Genomic DNA, 12,151 nt, shown 5'->3' with positions numbered 1-12,151 from the left:
GCTTGTGCACTCTTTGTGTTCATAATCGGTGTACCATAACTGGCTATTTTGCCAGTTCTGCGGTACATTTCATCTTATCTTATCTCTTATCTTATAGAGAATTGCTGTACAAACTAAACGCGCACGCGTGGAGCGCGCATGAAGCGCACAGTCAGAGCCGTTCCGAAATTCAATGGATTAAAGCTATTTTTGTTGTTTAAAATCATGTTCGCAGTAACTTTATAATTTTATTATTATTTTAACAAAAGCCTTTAAACAAATTGATTGTTTTGATATTAAATTCGATAGTTAAAGCCTTTATTTTTCTAAATTTGTTTAGTTGACAGGGGCTGGTCAAGCACATCACAAGATGACAGTTTTATTACTTTTGCTTTTCCGCTACTCCCCTGTTATACTTATATGTTTTTTTGTTATGTAGAAAGATTGAAAATAAATAAAATAACAATTTTTAACGTTATACATTTTTAAAATAAAAGACTCAACTCCATACTCTACATAGGAATAGTTGGACACAAGGGCTCTGTGCAGAGCCATATATATGGCTCTGGCTCTGTGTGATAGGCGCCCTCAAATAATAGTATTAATACCTAATCACGTGATGCTGCTGTTAATTATATTTTGGTTGGCGTGTGCGCGTCGGTTGTCCCAAATCCGAAGAAGATAGCGTATTTGGTCGTTCAGAAATTATATTGCGTCCTGCTAACTTACTCTTGTTGTAAACTGCTGTAATTATCAGTGTAAGAAGCAGAATTGTGGATATGGCTACCGACTCTCGTAAGTTTACTATGTTTTGTCATTTAAAAAAAATTATAAATTATTATGTGTAAATGTTAAGTTTTATTTTGAGAAGGATATTATGCTAGCGTAGCAGCTCTAGCCTAAGTAGTAGGTCTAAGGCAAAGCCATACGTCTAAGCTACCACAAGCTATCCATAATTCGACTCAAAGCTAGGTAGAAAAAATGATGGCAAACCCACCAAAACTAGTCTTAGTATTTCAAGTAAACTCCTTCTTATGTTAATTGGTTTTTATTTTTCTGAAATACCTTAAAAATATTATAGGATTGAAAAGATTTAAAGTGATTGTAATCTTAAATTTTCCAGTGTGACTCGCATGCTTGTTGGGCGTTTACCGTCTGGTCCGTTTACCGCTAGGCCGGTGTGCCTAGGACTAGGCCTAGATGTTTTTTTATTAAGATCATCCAATTATTAGTTTTCGTTAATTGTAGCTACCAAGTTAGGGACTTGCATATATTTTTTTATTTATCTTTCAGTATTAGAATTTAAAATAGGCCTAGTGTTCAGTTTGAAAGAGTAATTAATCTTCCCATTCCCTACGTTTTTTAGATCTAATTTAAGATCACAAACTATATTTAATGTAAAAATAATACTATATGGTCCTATTGCGATAACTTTTTTCGTCTTTAAACGGTTAAAAATGTGAAAAATAAGTCAATTCTAATAATTATAGCGGCCCGCTATAAATCCCAAAATGCATTGCGCATTGTTTTTTACCTGTAATTCGCCCACTTTTCGATCGATCGTGAGGCCAAAACAAATGGAAGACTCCTAACTTTTCAGCGAAAATACCGGGTTTTCCCATATTTGTATCAACAGAGTCTGGCAAAAATAGAAAGACAATTAATGCAGCAACTATACAACGTCAGGCTAGGTATATAGCTAGCGTACAATGTTCGTACGTTACCGATGTTTACTAGCCAGGCCTACAAAACTAAGGCCTAGGACCGTCCACGAGAGGTCGATCGCCGCGAGCTACTTAGGTAGTGCATTGTTTCTCACTTTATCATAATTTACCATAAAACGTACATTTAAGACAAGGAATGACATGGTTTAATGTTTTTAAAGTGATATATATGTATTATTTTCCAAAAATGGATAACAGAGCAGAGATAACTAAGCAAAAACAAAATCCATTGACAATTGAGATTACGTAAAGATGGACTTTTAAATATTGCTGTCATGTTTTATGCTATAGTGTACTCACTTGTTAGGTAACATTGAGTCTGACATGACAAAATTGAGTATAATGTAAACTTAATTTGTTTGTATGCCTTCAGTACTCTTTAATGGTGCATATACAAATATTTTATAATTAAATATTTTCTCATAATTAAAGATAATATTTCTTTTCTCTAAAATATATTTGTCAATTAATTACCGTCAGTTATAATATTTTGTCATAATATCATCATATTTTTTTAATTAAATCAATTATTTTGAAAGAAAACATATCTAATTAATTGTTAAAGATGTATTGTCCCCCTGAAAAAAAAATTTTTTTTTTTTAAAGGCCATTTTAATGATACATAAAAGTTATTCACTTTGAAAAAAAATTGGATCAAAAAAAAAATTATTTACCTGAGAAAATCGTAATTTAAAGTAAAAAATAGTCAACCGGAAGTCGGTTGGCTGGCAGCCAACCGACTTCCGGTTGATTTTAACCTTTGCCCCTGGATTTGCTCATGAATATGCATATATTGTTCAATTTTCCCCATGCGGGGAAACACTGATCAAAACTTATATCGCACTGCCGGCTGCCGGAGGAACAACAACCTCTCGCGCGCGGGGACAGAAAACATTCTTATGATGGCGAGTCAGAAGGGTCAGAAGCGTCCTGGTGCGTTGGTCACAAATTCAGAAAAAAAGAGACGGAAAAGTAGAATAAATACCAATATCAATAATCGCAGAATACTGCTAAGTCCGGAAGTTTTTGTAAGATGGACAGCAGTTCAGGATTCAAACAATCTTGAGAGCAAGACTGAAGTTGCAACATTTTTACTCGATATGTGAGTATTCTGACTGTCAGTGTCTGGGTGGCGGTGGGCCCAGGGCCGTCCGTCCTACCTCCTCCTAGGCTAGGCATACTACTCTATCTAATAAAGTAGGCTAGCCCTTCTAACTGGGCCCTAGGGGCCTAACTCTTATTTATGATGAAATGCATGAAAAGTTCGCAATTAACAAACTAATATTAATAACATATGTTAAATTATTTAGCATATAAATAAGATAGGTAGGCATAGGCTAGGCCTATCTTATATAGGCCTAGGCATAGGCCTACTAGTTATAGGTAGTCATGGAGCCTTCACATTATATTTATTAGCCATCATGCATGTTTATTCTAAATTCTACTACTAGGCCTGTCTATATATAAATTATTAATACTATTATAGGTATGAGAAAACAAAGCAGTCAACGATGACAATGCCTTCTTCTAATGAAATGACTTCTACAACTAGTAGGCCTTGTAGTAGTACTACTAGTACTACTACTGCTAGGACTATGCCTAGTGGTACTAGGCCTAGTAGGAGTTTGCAACAAGTGGAAAAACAAGTATCTCCCCAGTTTGCAACAGCAATGACATCCACTCCAATGATGGCAGTGGAAACAAAATTGGTGACACAACATCATAGTTCAGATTCCACTGAAATTCAGTAAGATTCTATGATTTTCAATTTTAAAAGTAACATCAAATAAATAATGCAAAATATGATGTGTTCTAACTAAATATGATTTTTAATTAAGTTGGCCATTAGGCCTGTGCTAATTATACTGTAATACAAAAATAACCATGATTACAACAATTGTAATACATTGTTACTTGTGAATTGGTAATCAACAAGTCAATCAGTTTACAACACATTGTTGGTTTGCTTTCAGCCTTTCAGGTATATCTGGAATAGATCAATTAAGCACTACTACTAGTCATGGTTCAGCCAGTTCACCAGCACTTTCATCTTCTAATGAATTGTAAGTCAATGTTTAATTTACTGAATTGCTGAAATAACAGTAACATTATCAGATGGCATTGGTATATTATATTTGTTAAGAATCATTACATTTTCTATGTTTCTTGTGACCTGGGAGATGTGATGTGATACTTCTGGGAATGGTATGTGATGGTGGGCTTCAAAGGCACTCAATGTAAATTGTTAGTAAATAATAACTCCTTCTGTAAGGTCACTGACAAGTGAATGTACAGTAAATCTGTAATGATGCACTATACAATGTAATTTATTTATTTAAACAATATTTTACAATTGAAAAGGGTGAATATTCAATGGTTTAAATGATATTTTTTTATTTTTAGTGAAAGAGATACTGAAAGAAAGGCAGAATATGAAAGCAATGCTGGAAAGTCAAAGTAAATATATTTTGCAATAACAAAGAATGCATGTTGTACTGATGGTGAACAGTTTATGGTGATTGTACAGTACATAAACATTGAATTCAAATTCCATAGAAATCAAATCATTTAATATCCATCAACCAATGTCAAGTTAGGTAGACAATTGTATTGCAATTAAAACTGTGTTATGCTTGTTTTTCTAGTATGACTATTGAAATTGACATAAGTGAATCAGATGATGATGAGGATGAGTATGATGATGATGATCCAGACTACGACCCTCCTTTTAATATCTTCCTGTGGTAAGTTTACATGTAACATTGTCATTGTGTAATGCCTATTTTAAGACTACTGTTTAAATTTTATTCAAATGCAATTACTAAAGCTGTACTACATATTATTGCCGTTCATAATGCCAGTGACTTGACAATAGTGTGCTTTTATTTTTATTTTATAGTCGAAGGAAATGGTTAATTTATATTCCATACTATTCTACATAAAGAATCTGTGGTCAAAACTTAAAACTAAATTCTAGTCTACATTGGTAGTAAACTAAAATTGTGTATTAATTAATTGTAATTTGATAAAATAAGTAATCTTAATTTCATGAAAAGCAATTAAGTTTGAATAAAGTCTCATTGTACTTTATTATAGTCCTACTGCAGCTCTTGATCTGCAAGAAACAACTTTTTCTGAAGAGGAATTTGAGGAGGAATTTTACAGTGATGATGAGGAAGAAGAAGAAACCGATAAAGAATCTTCTGACAATATTAAACATGTCAATATTATGGAAGATTCTCCAATACTCCTCAATGATGAGACATGTTTGGTGTATGCAAATTGTTTAAAATCTTTGGCGTCCATGACTGTAAATAAAACCTGTTCCAAGCAAACGTGCAACAAGCCTGTCAACATGAACACAAAGTTTATTGGATCAGCAATATATTTTAAATGGGTAGGACATCACTTTCATCACTTTTGAACATACCATGTACATGATTGAATAGCAAAGAACAGTAAAAAAAGTTTCTGCTAAATTTCTTGTTCTAGTGGTGATCTCTCATAAAAGACACTATAGTACTGTATCTATTAATTAATACTTGTTATATTTTTAAGATATGTGTTAATGGGCATCTAAACAATAAGTGGTGTTCCCAACCAATTTTGAAGAACCATCTTCATGGAGGTGACCTGTTAACATCAACTGCTATATTGGCTTCTGGGAACAACTATGGAAAGATAGCTTTGTTTGCCAAGTTCATGAAACTGCATATAGTAAATTATAACACATTTTACAGAATACAAAGACGCTATCTGGTTCCATCTATAAACAAGTTATGGGATAAAACACAGGAGGAGATTCTAAAAAGTCATGAAGGAAAGGAGGTTGTTTTGCTTGGTAGGTTTTGTAATTTACACTAAATTCTGATATATCGAGGGTTAAATGGTTTAATTTGTAAACCGTGAAATCTAATAAATTTACTAAATCTTTATATTTAGGAGATGGCAGAATGGACAGCCCAGGCCATTCCGCACAATTCTGTACCTACACCATGATGAACAATGCAGACAAAAGCATTCTGTCAATTATAACCCTGGACAAGCGTGAAACCGGTGGTAAGAGTACAGCAATGGAAAAGGTCGGATTTCAAGACAGCCTAAAATTTCTTGAGGAACGAAATGTTAGGGTGATTGAATGTGTTACAGATGCACATATGCAAATTGGTGCAATAATGAGTATGTATTTCTTTTCTGTAAAATTTATGACATTAAACTTAGATTATACTTGATAATGCCAATGTTATTAAAGTAAAATTTTCACAGTATTTAAAATTGCATGAATTGTATATCCATTATATAAAATGTGCTATTGTGTATTTTTTTTTATCAGAAAAAGATTATCCAGAGATAAAACATTCTCATGATATCTGGCATGCTGCAAAAAATCTGGCAAAAAAGTTGGTTGCAGTAAGTTTGAATACTGTATTTATTATTTTTTGTATTTTGTTTTATTTATAGAGGGTAACGCTTCCAGCTGGACAGATTAATGCCAGGGGCAATCTTAAGTTCAACTAATACAAATAAATACATAGAAAATATGTAGTCATAAGATTCCTGCTGTAAACTCATGTTCTTAACTTTATTTTCTGAATATATGTTACTAGGCAGGACAGAAAAAAGAGTGCAAAGCATTACTAAGTTGGAGCCAAGACATTGTGAACCATTTCTGGCATACATGCGAGGTTGCAAACACATATGATGAATTCATGGTAAGTACAGTATGCCTATGGTTAATGTATGATGAATAACAGAAATGCATTTAACTGTACCAGGATGTATGATATGTTAATAATCTTGACAATTCCAGTGTCAGTGATTATAATTTTTTTATTATAATTTTCTCTTTGTGGTTTATACAATAAAAGGGTATTTGGTGTGGAATTATCCACCATGTCGTCAACGAACATGAATGGATGTTGTCGTACAGTGATAGTGGAACGGCCTGTTGCAGCCATGGCCCATTAGAAACAGATAGAGATAAAGGCTGGTTAGCAAAAGGCGATCCAGCACATAATGCATTGAGGAACATTGTTTTGGGCAAAAGGTTCCTCAACAAGATTCCATACTGGCTCAATTTCCGGTGAGTACTTTGTGTAGGATGTAGAAAAAAACTGTATTGAGAACCTACTGTGTTGAAATAGGATTTTTTATTCTTTTTACAGTAAACAATAAATGTTAAATTGTTCTATAAATTATACATTTAGTAATAATTAGCAATGTATTGTTTATATTTAGAGGAACAGCTGAATTGGAAAATTTCCACCAGTGCATTCTGATGTATGCTGCTAAGCGTTTTTCCTATAGCCCACCAGTTTACAAGGCAAGAAATCTAATAGCAGCATTGGATTATACATCAAACCACCAGAGACCCATAAAAAAGAATAATGATGGGACCACACGGTATACTTTCTAGTTAATTTAGTATTTGTTTCAACTGTCAGCAATTTGTGGATGTGATCTGCTTTCCAAATTCCATATAAACATGATCAATTTAACATTCTCACAATAAATGATACATTGTTATATACAGTGATAATTAAACAATGTGAAATTGTAATTCACTTGGCCCACAATATTCTGCTTTTCTTTATTAGGTATCAACGTTTATTTAACAAAAAAAGCAAAAGGTGGACAGTGGTACCTGTCAAAGAAGAGAAAACGTATGGGTACATCCAAACCTTGTTTGAAATGGTTGTTGAGCTGCGATTAATGGACGATACCAGTTTGAAGGCAGCATTGGATTTAGATGTAAATGATCCTAGAAGAATTTGCCCAACAATTGCTCAAGTTCAGCCACCACCAACACAGCAATTAGTTGATGACAAATTATCACGATTTTGAATAATCCAGAAATTCATGATTGATATACAGTAATATAATATATTATACAGTAGTATAATAGATATAATGATTACCTCATTTTTTATTATGTACTCATATTACAATTTCAAAATATTCCCTGTAATATTTTTTTTTTTCCCATTACATCATATATGAACAAAATATTTTTGTTTTATTTATAAATAATGTACAATGATTTTATATACGAGCTGGTTGGAACCCAACGTATTGGCCGAATTCATCAGGATAGCGGTCTCGTATTTTCCAAACGCAGCAACTTGGAATAGTCCTGCGAATTCCTATGCCAAGTCTGCCATGCTGCCACAAAATATACTGTCTGTAGGCAGTATGCCTATGGCCTCTGCTCCAGTTGTTGTCTAATGGGGCAACTAAAACATCTTGCCGGTATGCCCGCGCAATGTCTAACACTGCCTCATTCAGAACAAGCAGTTCAAAGTCCTAAAAAAATGTTGTTAAATGTTAAAAATTTCTTTACTATATTTATGTGTATTAAATATGTTGCAAAGTGATACAAATGGGGGATTAATTGTTTAAAATAAGGGGGTTGGTCATATTTCTTCTTTTTTTTTATGTAGTTGCTAAAACTAGAAATACCAAATCAAATAAATACTTGAATAATTAATATCAATGATATGTAAAGCAATGTGTGACATAATTACTTTTGGTTTGATCACAGTCAATTTCTATTGATTATGGTTTCATATCAAAATACCAAAGTATCAAATCAAATAAATACTTGAATAAAAATTAATATTAATGTAAAGCAATTTTTCTTTAAAAAAAATTAAAATATTGTACTTACTGGAAGTAGGGATGTGCAATTATCGGGATTATATCCACAACACATTCGCTCTACCTGTGTCGGCATCTCACGGCAGGCGTGGCACACACACCAGTCTGGTGCAGCTCCATCAGCATCTGGGTGATGTCCTCTTTCAGGCAGCTGTTGCCTATCCAAAACACTTAGAATCAAGCCAGGATTTTTTTTTGCTGCCTCTTTTAAAAGATTCCGGACTTCATTCTCATTAAGTGCATCTATTTTTGACTGCAAATTAAATACAGGCTGCATATAAATATAGTAATTTACAAAACCAATGTTTTCATTTTTAAAGCTATTTATTTGGGATGCTGGTATCCAATAACTTTCCTATGTTTTTGGTTTTCCATGATACATAACTTAAAAAAATAATCATAAAACATTCACGTTCTTAAATCTCCATTCTAGACATATATCCACAAAATAAAAAATTCTTACAGAAATGTTTTCTTCTCTCTGTTGTAGAACAATATGGGTTCCATCTTTCTTTCCTCTCCCTCTCCTTCCTCTCCCTCTCCTTCCTCTCCCTCTTCCTTTACCTCGTCCTCTTCCCCTTCCTCGTTGCCTTTGTCTTAAACCTACTTCTGGACTTGACGGTTCAGATGATGTACTTGAAAATAACTACAAATTATATTAGGTACAACACAAAAAAAATAAATAAATATATGCACTAGGCCTATATAGGAAACAACACAAGTACTTACAGTATGTATTAAAATAATATTACTGTATTTATAAAATTATATATGCTGCAAACATAATATTTGTACAGTTAATCCTAGCAAAGTATACCTTTCATTTACTTTAGGCCTAGTGTCTAGTACTTATTTAGCATAGGCAGGTTTCCTAGTTATCAGGACTCTAGCATAGACATATAAACCTAGGACTAGGGCCTACTAGAGTAGCCTAGTAGGACATTATGGATGGGCCAAACAGAATGGAGAAGAAAAAAAACGGATACAGTGTGACATGATTACTTTTGGTTTGATCACAGTCAATTTCTATTGATTATGGTTTGATATCAAAATACTGTATATTCCCTCCTTATTGGTAGGCCTCTACCTAGTAGAAAGAGTAGGCCTCTACCTAGTAGAAAGAGTAGATAGGCCTAATTGAGATGAGAGCCTATCGTCCTTGCTCTCCTCCCGGGACGGGACGGACCAGCCATTCTGTTGACTTGTGAAGAGGTGTTCTTCTTGATCCATTGGGGTCATCTTTACTATTCATCTAGGGCGCCTAGGAGTAGTATCTAAAGTGCGTATAACTAATGTAAACAATTCCACCTACCGATAAATCCATTTAGATTTTCAGGCTTTTTATCTTTTCGACAATCGGATGCAAAAACAATCTTTCACGCTCTAAGCGCACAAGTTTTCCGATAATCGCGACACTAGGCCCTAAACTTTTTTTCGATTACCGGCGGCCGTCGCTCAAAAAGTATGTGGTCATTAGCATATCGTGCATATTCATTAGTTGATGATTAAACGACAGTATTTTGAAATATGAGCGCTCCGAGTTCGAAAAAAATGATGATTTTAAATCGGTTTTTTGGTAAGTAAAATCGTTTTTTTTCCCGGATTTTTTTGGGCGAAAGTGAGTAACTTTAGTATAACTACAAAATGGTCTATTCAAAATTTGATTTTTTTCATCTTTATTTTTCATGTTTTGGGGGACAATACAACTTTAACACTAAGATTCAATGTGATTTTTTACGAATTTATAATATTGTCTTATATGAAATTGGTAAAATTTAATATCATTTTAGATGTGTTTCAGTTGATTTACTATATATTGTTGTATGTTATAGTTTGATATACTTTTGTTTTGATATATTTCTTTTAATAAGTTATCTTTAAAATATGTATTTAGACATTAAAAAAATGCCTAAATCAGTTATACATTACTTTAACTTTTCCAGTCTCAATTAGTTACCATCAATTAGTTACTGGAATCATGTCTATAAATATCATATTTTTATGATAACTCAATTTTTTTTTAAATCAAAGGTATTGCATTCATTGTTATACCCTATAGATTCAAATCAATACCATATTAATAACATTAGAAATTTAAATTTTAACTGCAAAAAACACCATTTTTAGGCAAAAAATCGTATATTTTAAATAACCAGAAATTTAGAACGGGTAATCGGATTTTAATCATTTAAATTGCAAAATGCTAATTACATTAAGTTCTTTAAGGTAAACTGAAAGAAAAAGTTGGGATACCTAATATCAGAGAAAATACTGCAACTTTTCCTACGAAGTAGCTTCGTAAATAGAACGTAGGCTACGTTGTTGGCTTTGTAGGTTAAATTGTTTGGCTTCGTATCGTAACAACAACGATTTTCTTAGTAAAGTAACAAAGTGTGGAAATTAATGTGTTTAAATGTGAAATTAATTTCGACTGGTGGAGGACCTTGTACGTTACTAAAAAATATATACTGTAAAGTGTAATATAATATTTTTAAATTTATTAGCTTGTCTCACTTTGTTTTCACACCTATCAGAAACAATGCTCTTCTATAGCAAGTTTTCATTCACTATTGTTCATGAGAAACAATGCGGGTATTGCTAAACTGCGCAAACCAAGCGCAAACCTCCTCCAAATGGCTTATTATTGGTTCTCTCATGACCAGGACTATCATAGCAGGTAATTTATGAAAAAAAAAATAATGAAATTGCTGAAAGTTGGGCGAAAAACATCATTTTTTGGGTAAAATGTCAGATTTTACAGTGCAAATCGCGCAAATTTTAAAAAAACCTGCGCAAACCTCCTCCAAATGGCTTATTATTGGTTCTATCATGACTAGGACTATCATAGCAAGTAATTTATGGAAAAAAAATAATGAAATTGCTGTAAGTTGGCTTTTTTTTGGGTGAAATGTCAGATTTTACAGTGTAAATCGCGCAAACCTAAAAAAAACCTGCGCAAACCTCCACCAAATCACTTATTATTGGTTCTATCATGACTAGAACTATCATAGCAAGTAATTTATGGAAAAAAAATAATGAAATTGCTGTAAGTTGGCTTTTTTTGGGGCGAAAAACATCATTTTTTGGGTGAAATGTCAGATTTTACAGTATAAATCGCGCAAGCCTTAAAAACCCTGCGTAAACCTCCACCAAATCACTTATTATTGGTTCTATCATGACTTGGACTATCATAGCAAGTAATTTATGGAAAAAAAATAATGGAATTGCTGTAAGTTGGCCTTTTTTTTGGCCGAAAAACATCATTTTTTGGGTGAAATGTCAGATTTTACAGTGTAAATCGTGCAAACCTAAAAAAAACCTGCGCAAACCTCCACCAAATCACTTATTATTGGTTCTATCATGACTAGGACTATCATAGCAAGTAATTTATGGAAAAAAAATAATGAAATTGCTGTAAGTTGGGCTTTTTTTGGGCGAAAAACATCATTTTTTGGGTAAAATGTCAGATTTTACAATGTAAATCGCGCAAACCTAAAAAAACCCTGCACAAACGTCCTCCAAATGGCTTATTATTTGTTCTATCATGACTAGGACTATCATAGCAAGTAATTTATGGAAAAAAAATAATGAAATTGCTGTAAGTTGGCTTTTTTTTTGGGCGAAAAACATCATTTTTTGGGTAAAATGTCAGATTTTACAGTGTAAATCGCGCAAACCTAAAAAACCCTGTGCAAACCTCCTCCAAATGGCTTATTATTTGTTCTATCATGACTAGGACTATCATTAGGTATCCCAATGAAGCGTATTTTCGTTAAGGCGATTTTAACACG

At 33.1% G+C, this 12,151-nt stretch overlaps 4 protein-coding genes across 5 annotated transcripts in view; 3 read left to right on the top strand and 1 right to left on the bottom strand.

Moving 5' to 3' along the window:
* Positions 1-631: 631 nt before the first annotated feature.
* LOC144858628 (uncharacterized) overlaps positions 632-12,151 on the top strand; it is a 29,903-nt gene continuing 18,383 nt past the window's right edge. For both annotated transcript variants that reach the window (XM_078714717.1, XM_078714718.1), the window contains exon 1: positions 632-774. In XM_078714717.1, coding sequence (XP_078570843.1) covers positions 759-774 — 16 coding nt within the window. In that variant the 5' untranslated portion in view covers positions 632-758. The remainder of the gene's footprint in view (positions 775-12,151) is intronic.
* LOC144834460 (uncharacterized) lies at positions 2,373-4,164 on the top strand. Its single transcript, XM_078689258.1, has 4 exons — positions 2,373-2,805; positions 3,190-3,450; positions 3,677-3,766; positions 4,107-4,164. Exons 1-4 carry the CDS (start codon positions 2,513-2,515, stop codon positions 4,162-4,164), a joined length of 702 nt encoding a protein of 233 aa, XP_078545384.1. The 5' UTR covers positions 2,373-2,512.
* LOC144858627 (uncharacterized) lies at positions 4,366-7,578 on the top strand. The gene is made up of 9 exons (XM_078714716.1): positions 4,366-4,447; positions 4,811-5,100; positions 5,262-5,544; positions 5,646-5,882; positions 6,037-6,113; positions 6,311-6,415; positions 6,572-6,786; positions 6,942-7,106; positions 7,301-7,578. The coding sequence occupies exons 1-9, from the start codon at positions 4,381-4,383 to the stop codon at positions 7,545-7,547; spliced, it is 1,686 nt and encodes a 561-aa protein (XP_078570842.1). The 5' UTR covers positions 4,366-4,380; the 3' UTR covers positions 7,548-7,578.
* Positions 7,746-8,637, bottom strand: LOC144858650 (P2X purinoceptor 7-like). The gene is made up of 2 exons (XM_078714748.1): positions 8,371-8,637; positions 7,746-8,006 (listed from the first exon to the last, which is right to left on the bottom strand). Exons 1-2 carry the CDS (start codon positions 8,635-8,637, stop codon positions 7,746-7,748), a joined length of 528 nt encoding a protein of 175 aa, XP_078570874.1.

This window comes from Antedon bifida, chromosome 2 (assembly GCF_963402885.1).
Source record: "Antedon bifida chromosome 2, ecAntBifi1.1, whole genome shotgun sequence".
NCBI lineage: Eukaryota > Metazoa > Echinodermata > Crinoidea > Comatulida > Antedonidae > Antedon > Antedon bifida.
This window is presented reverse-complemented; position numbering and strand designations above follow the sequence as displayed.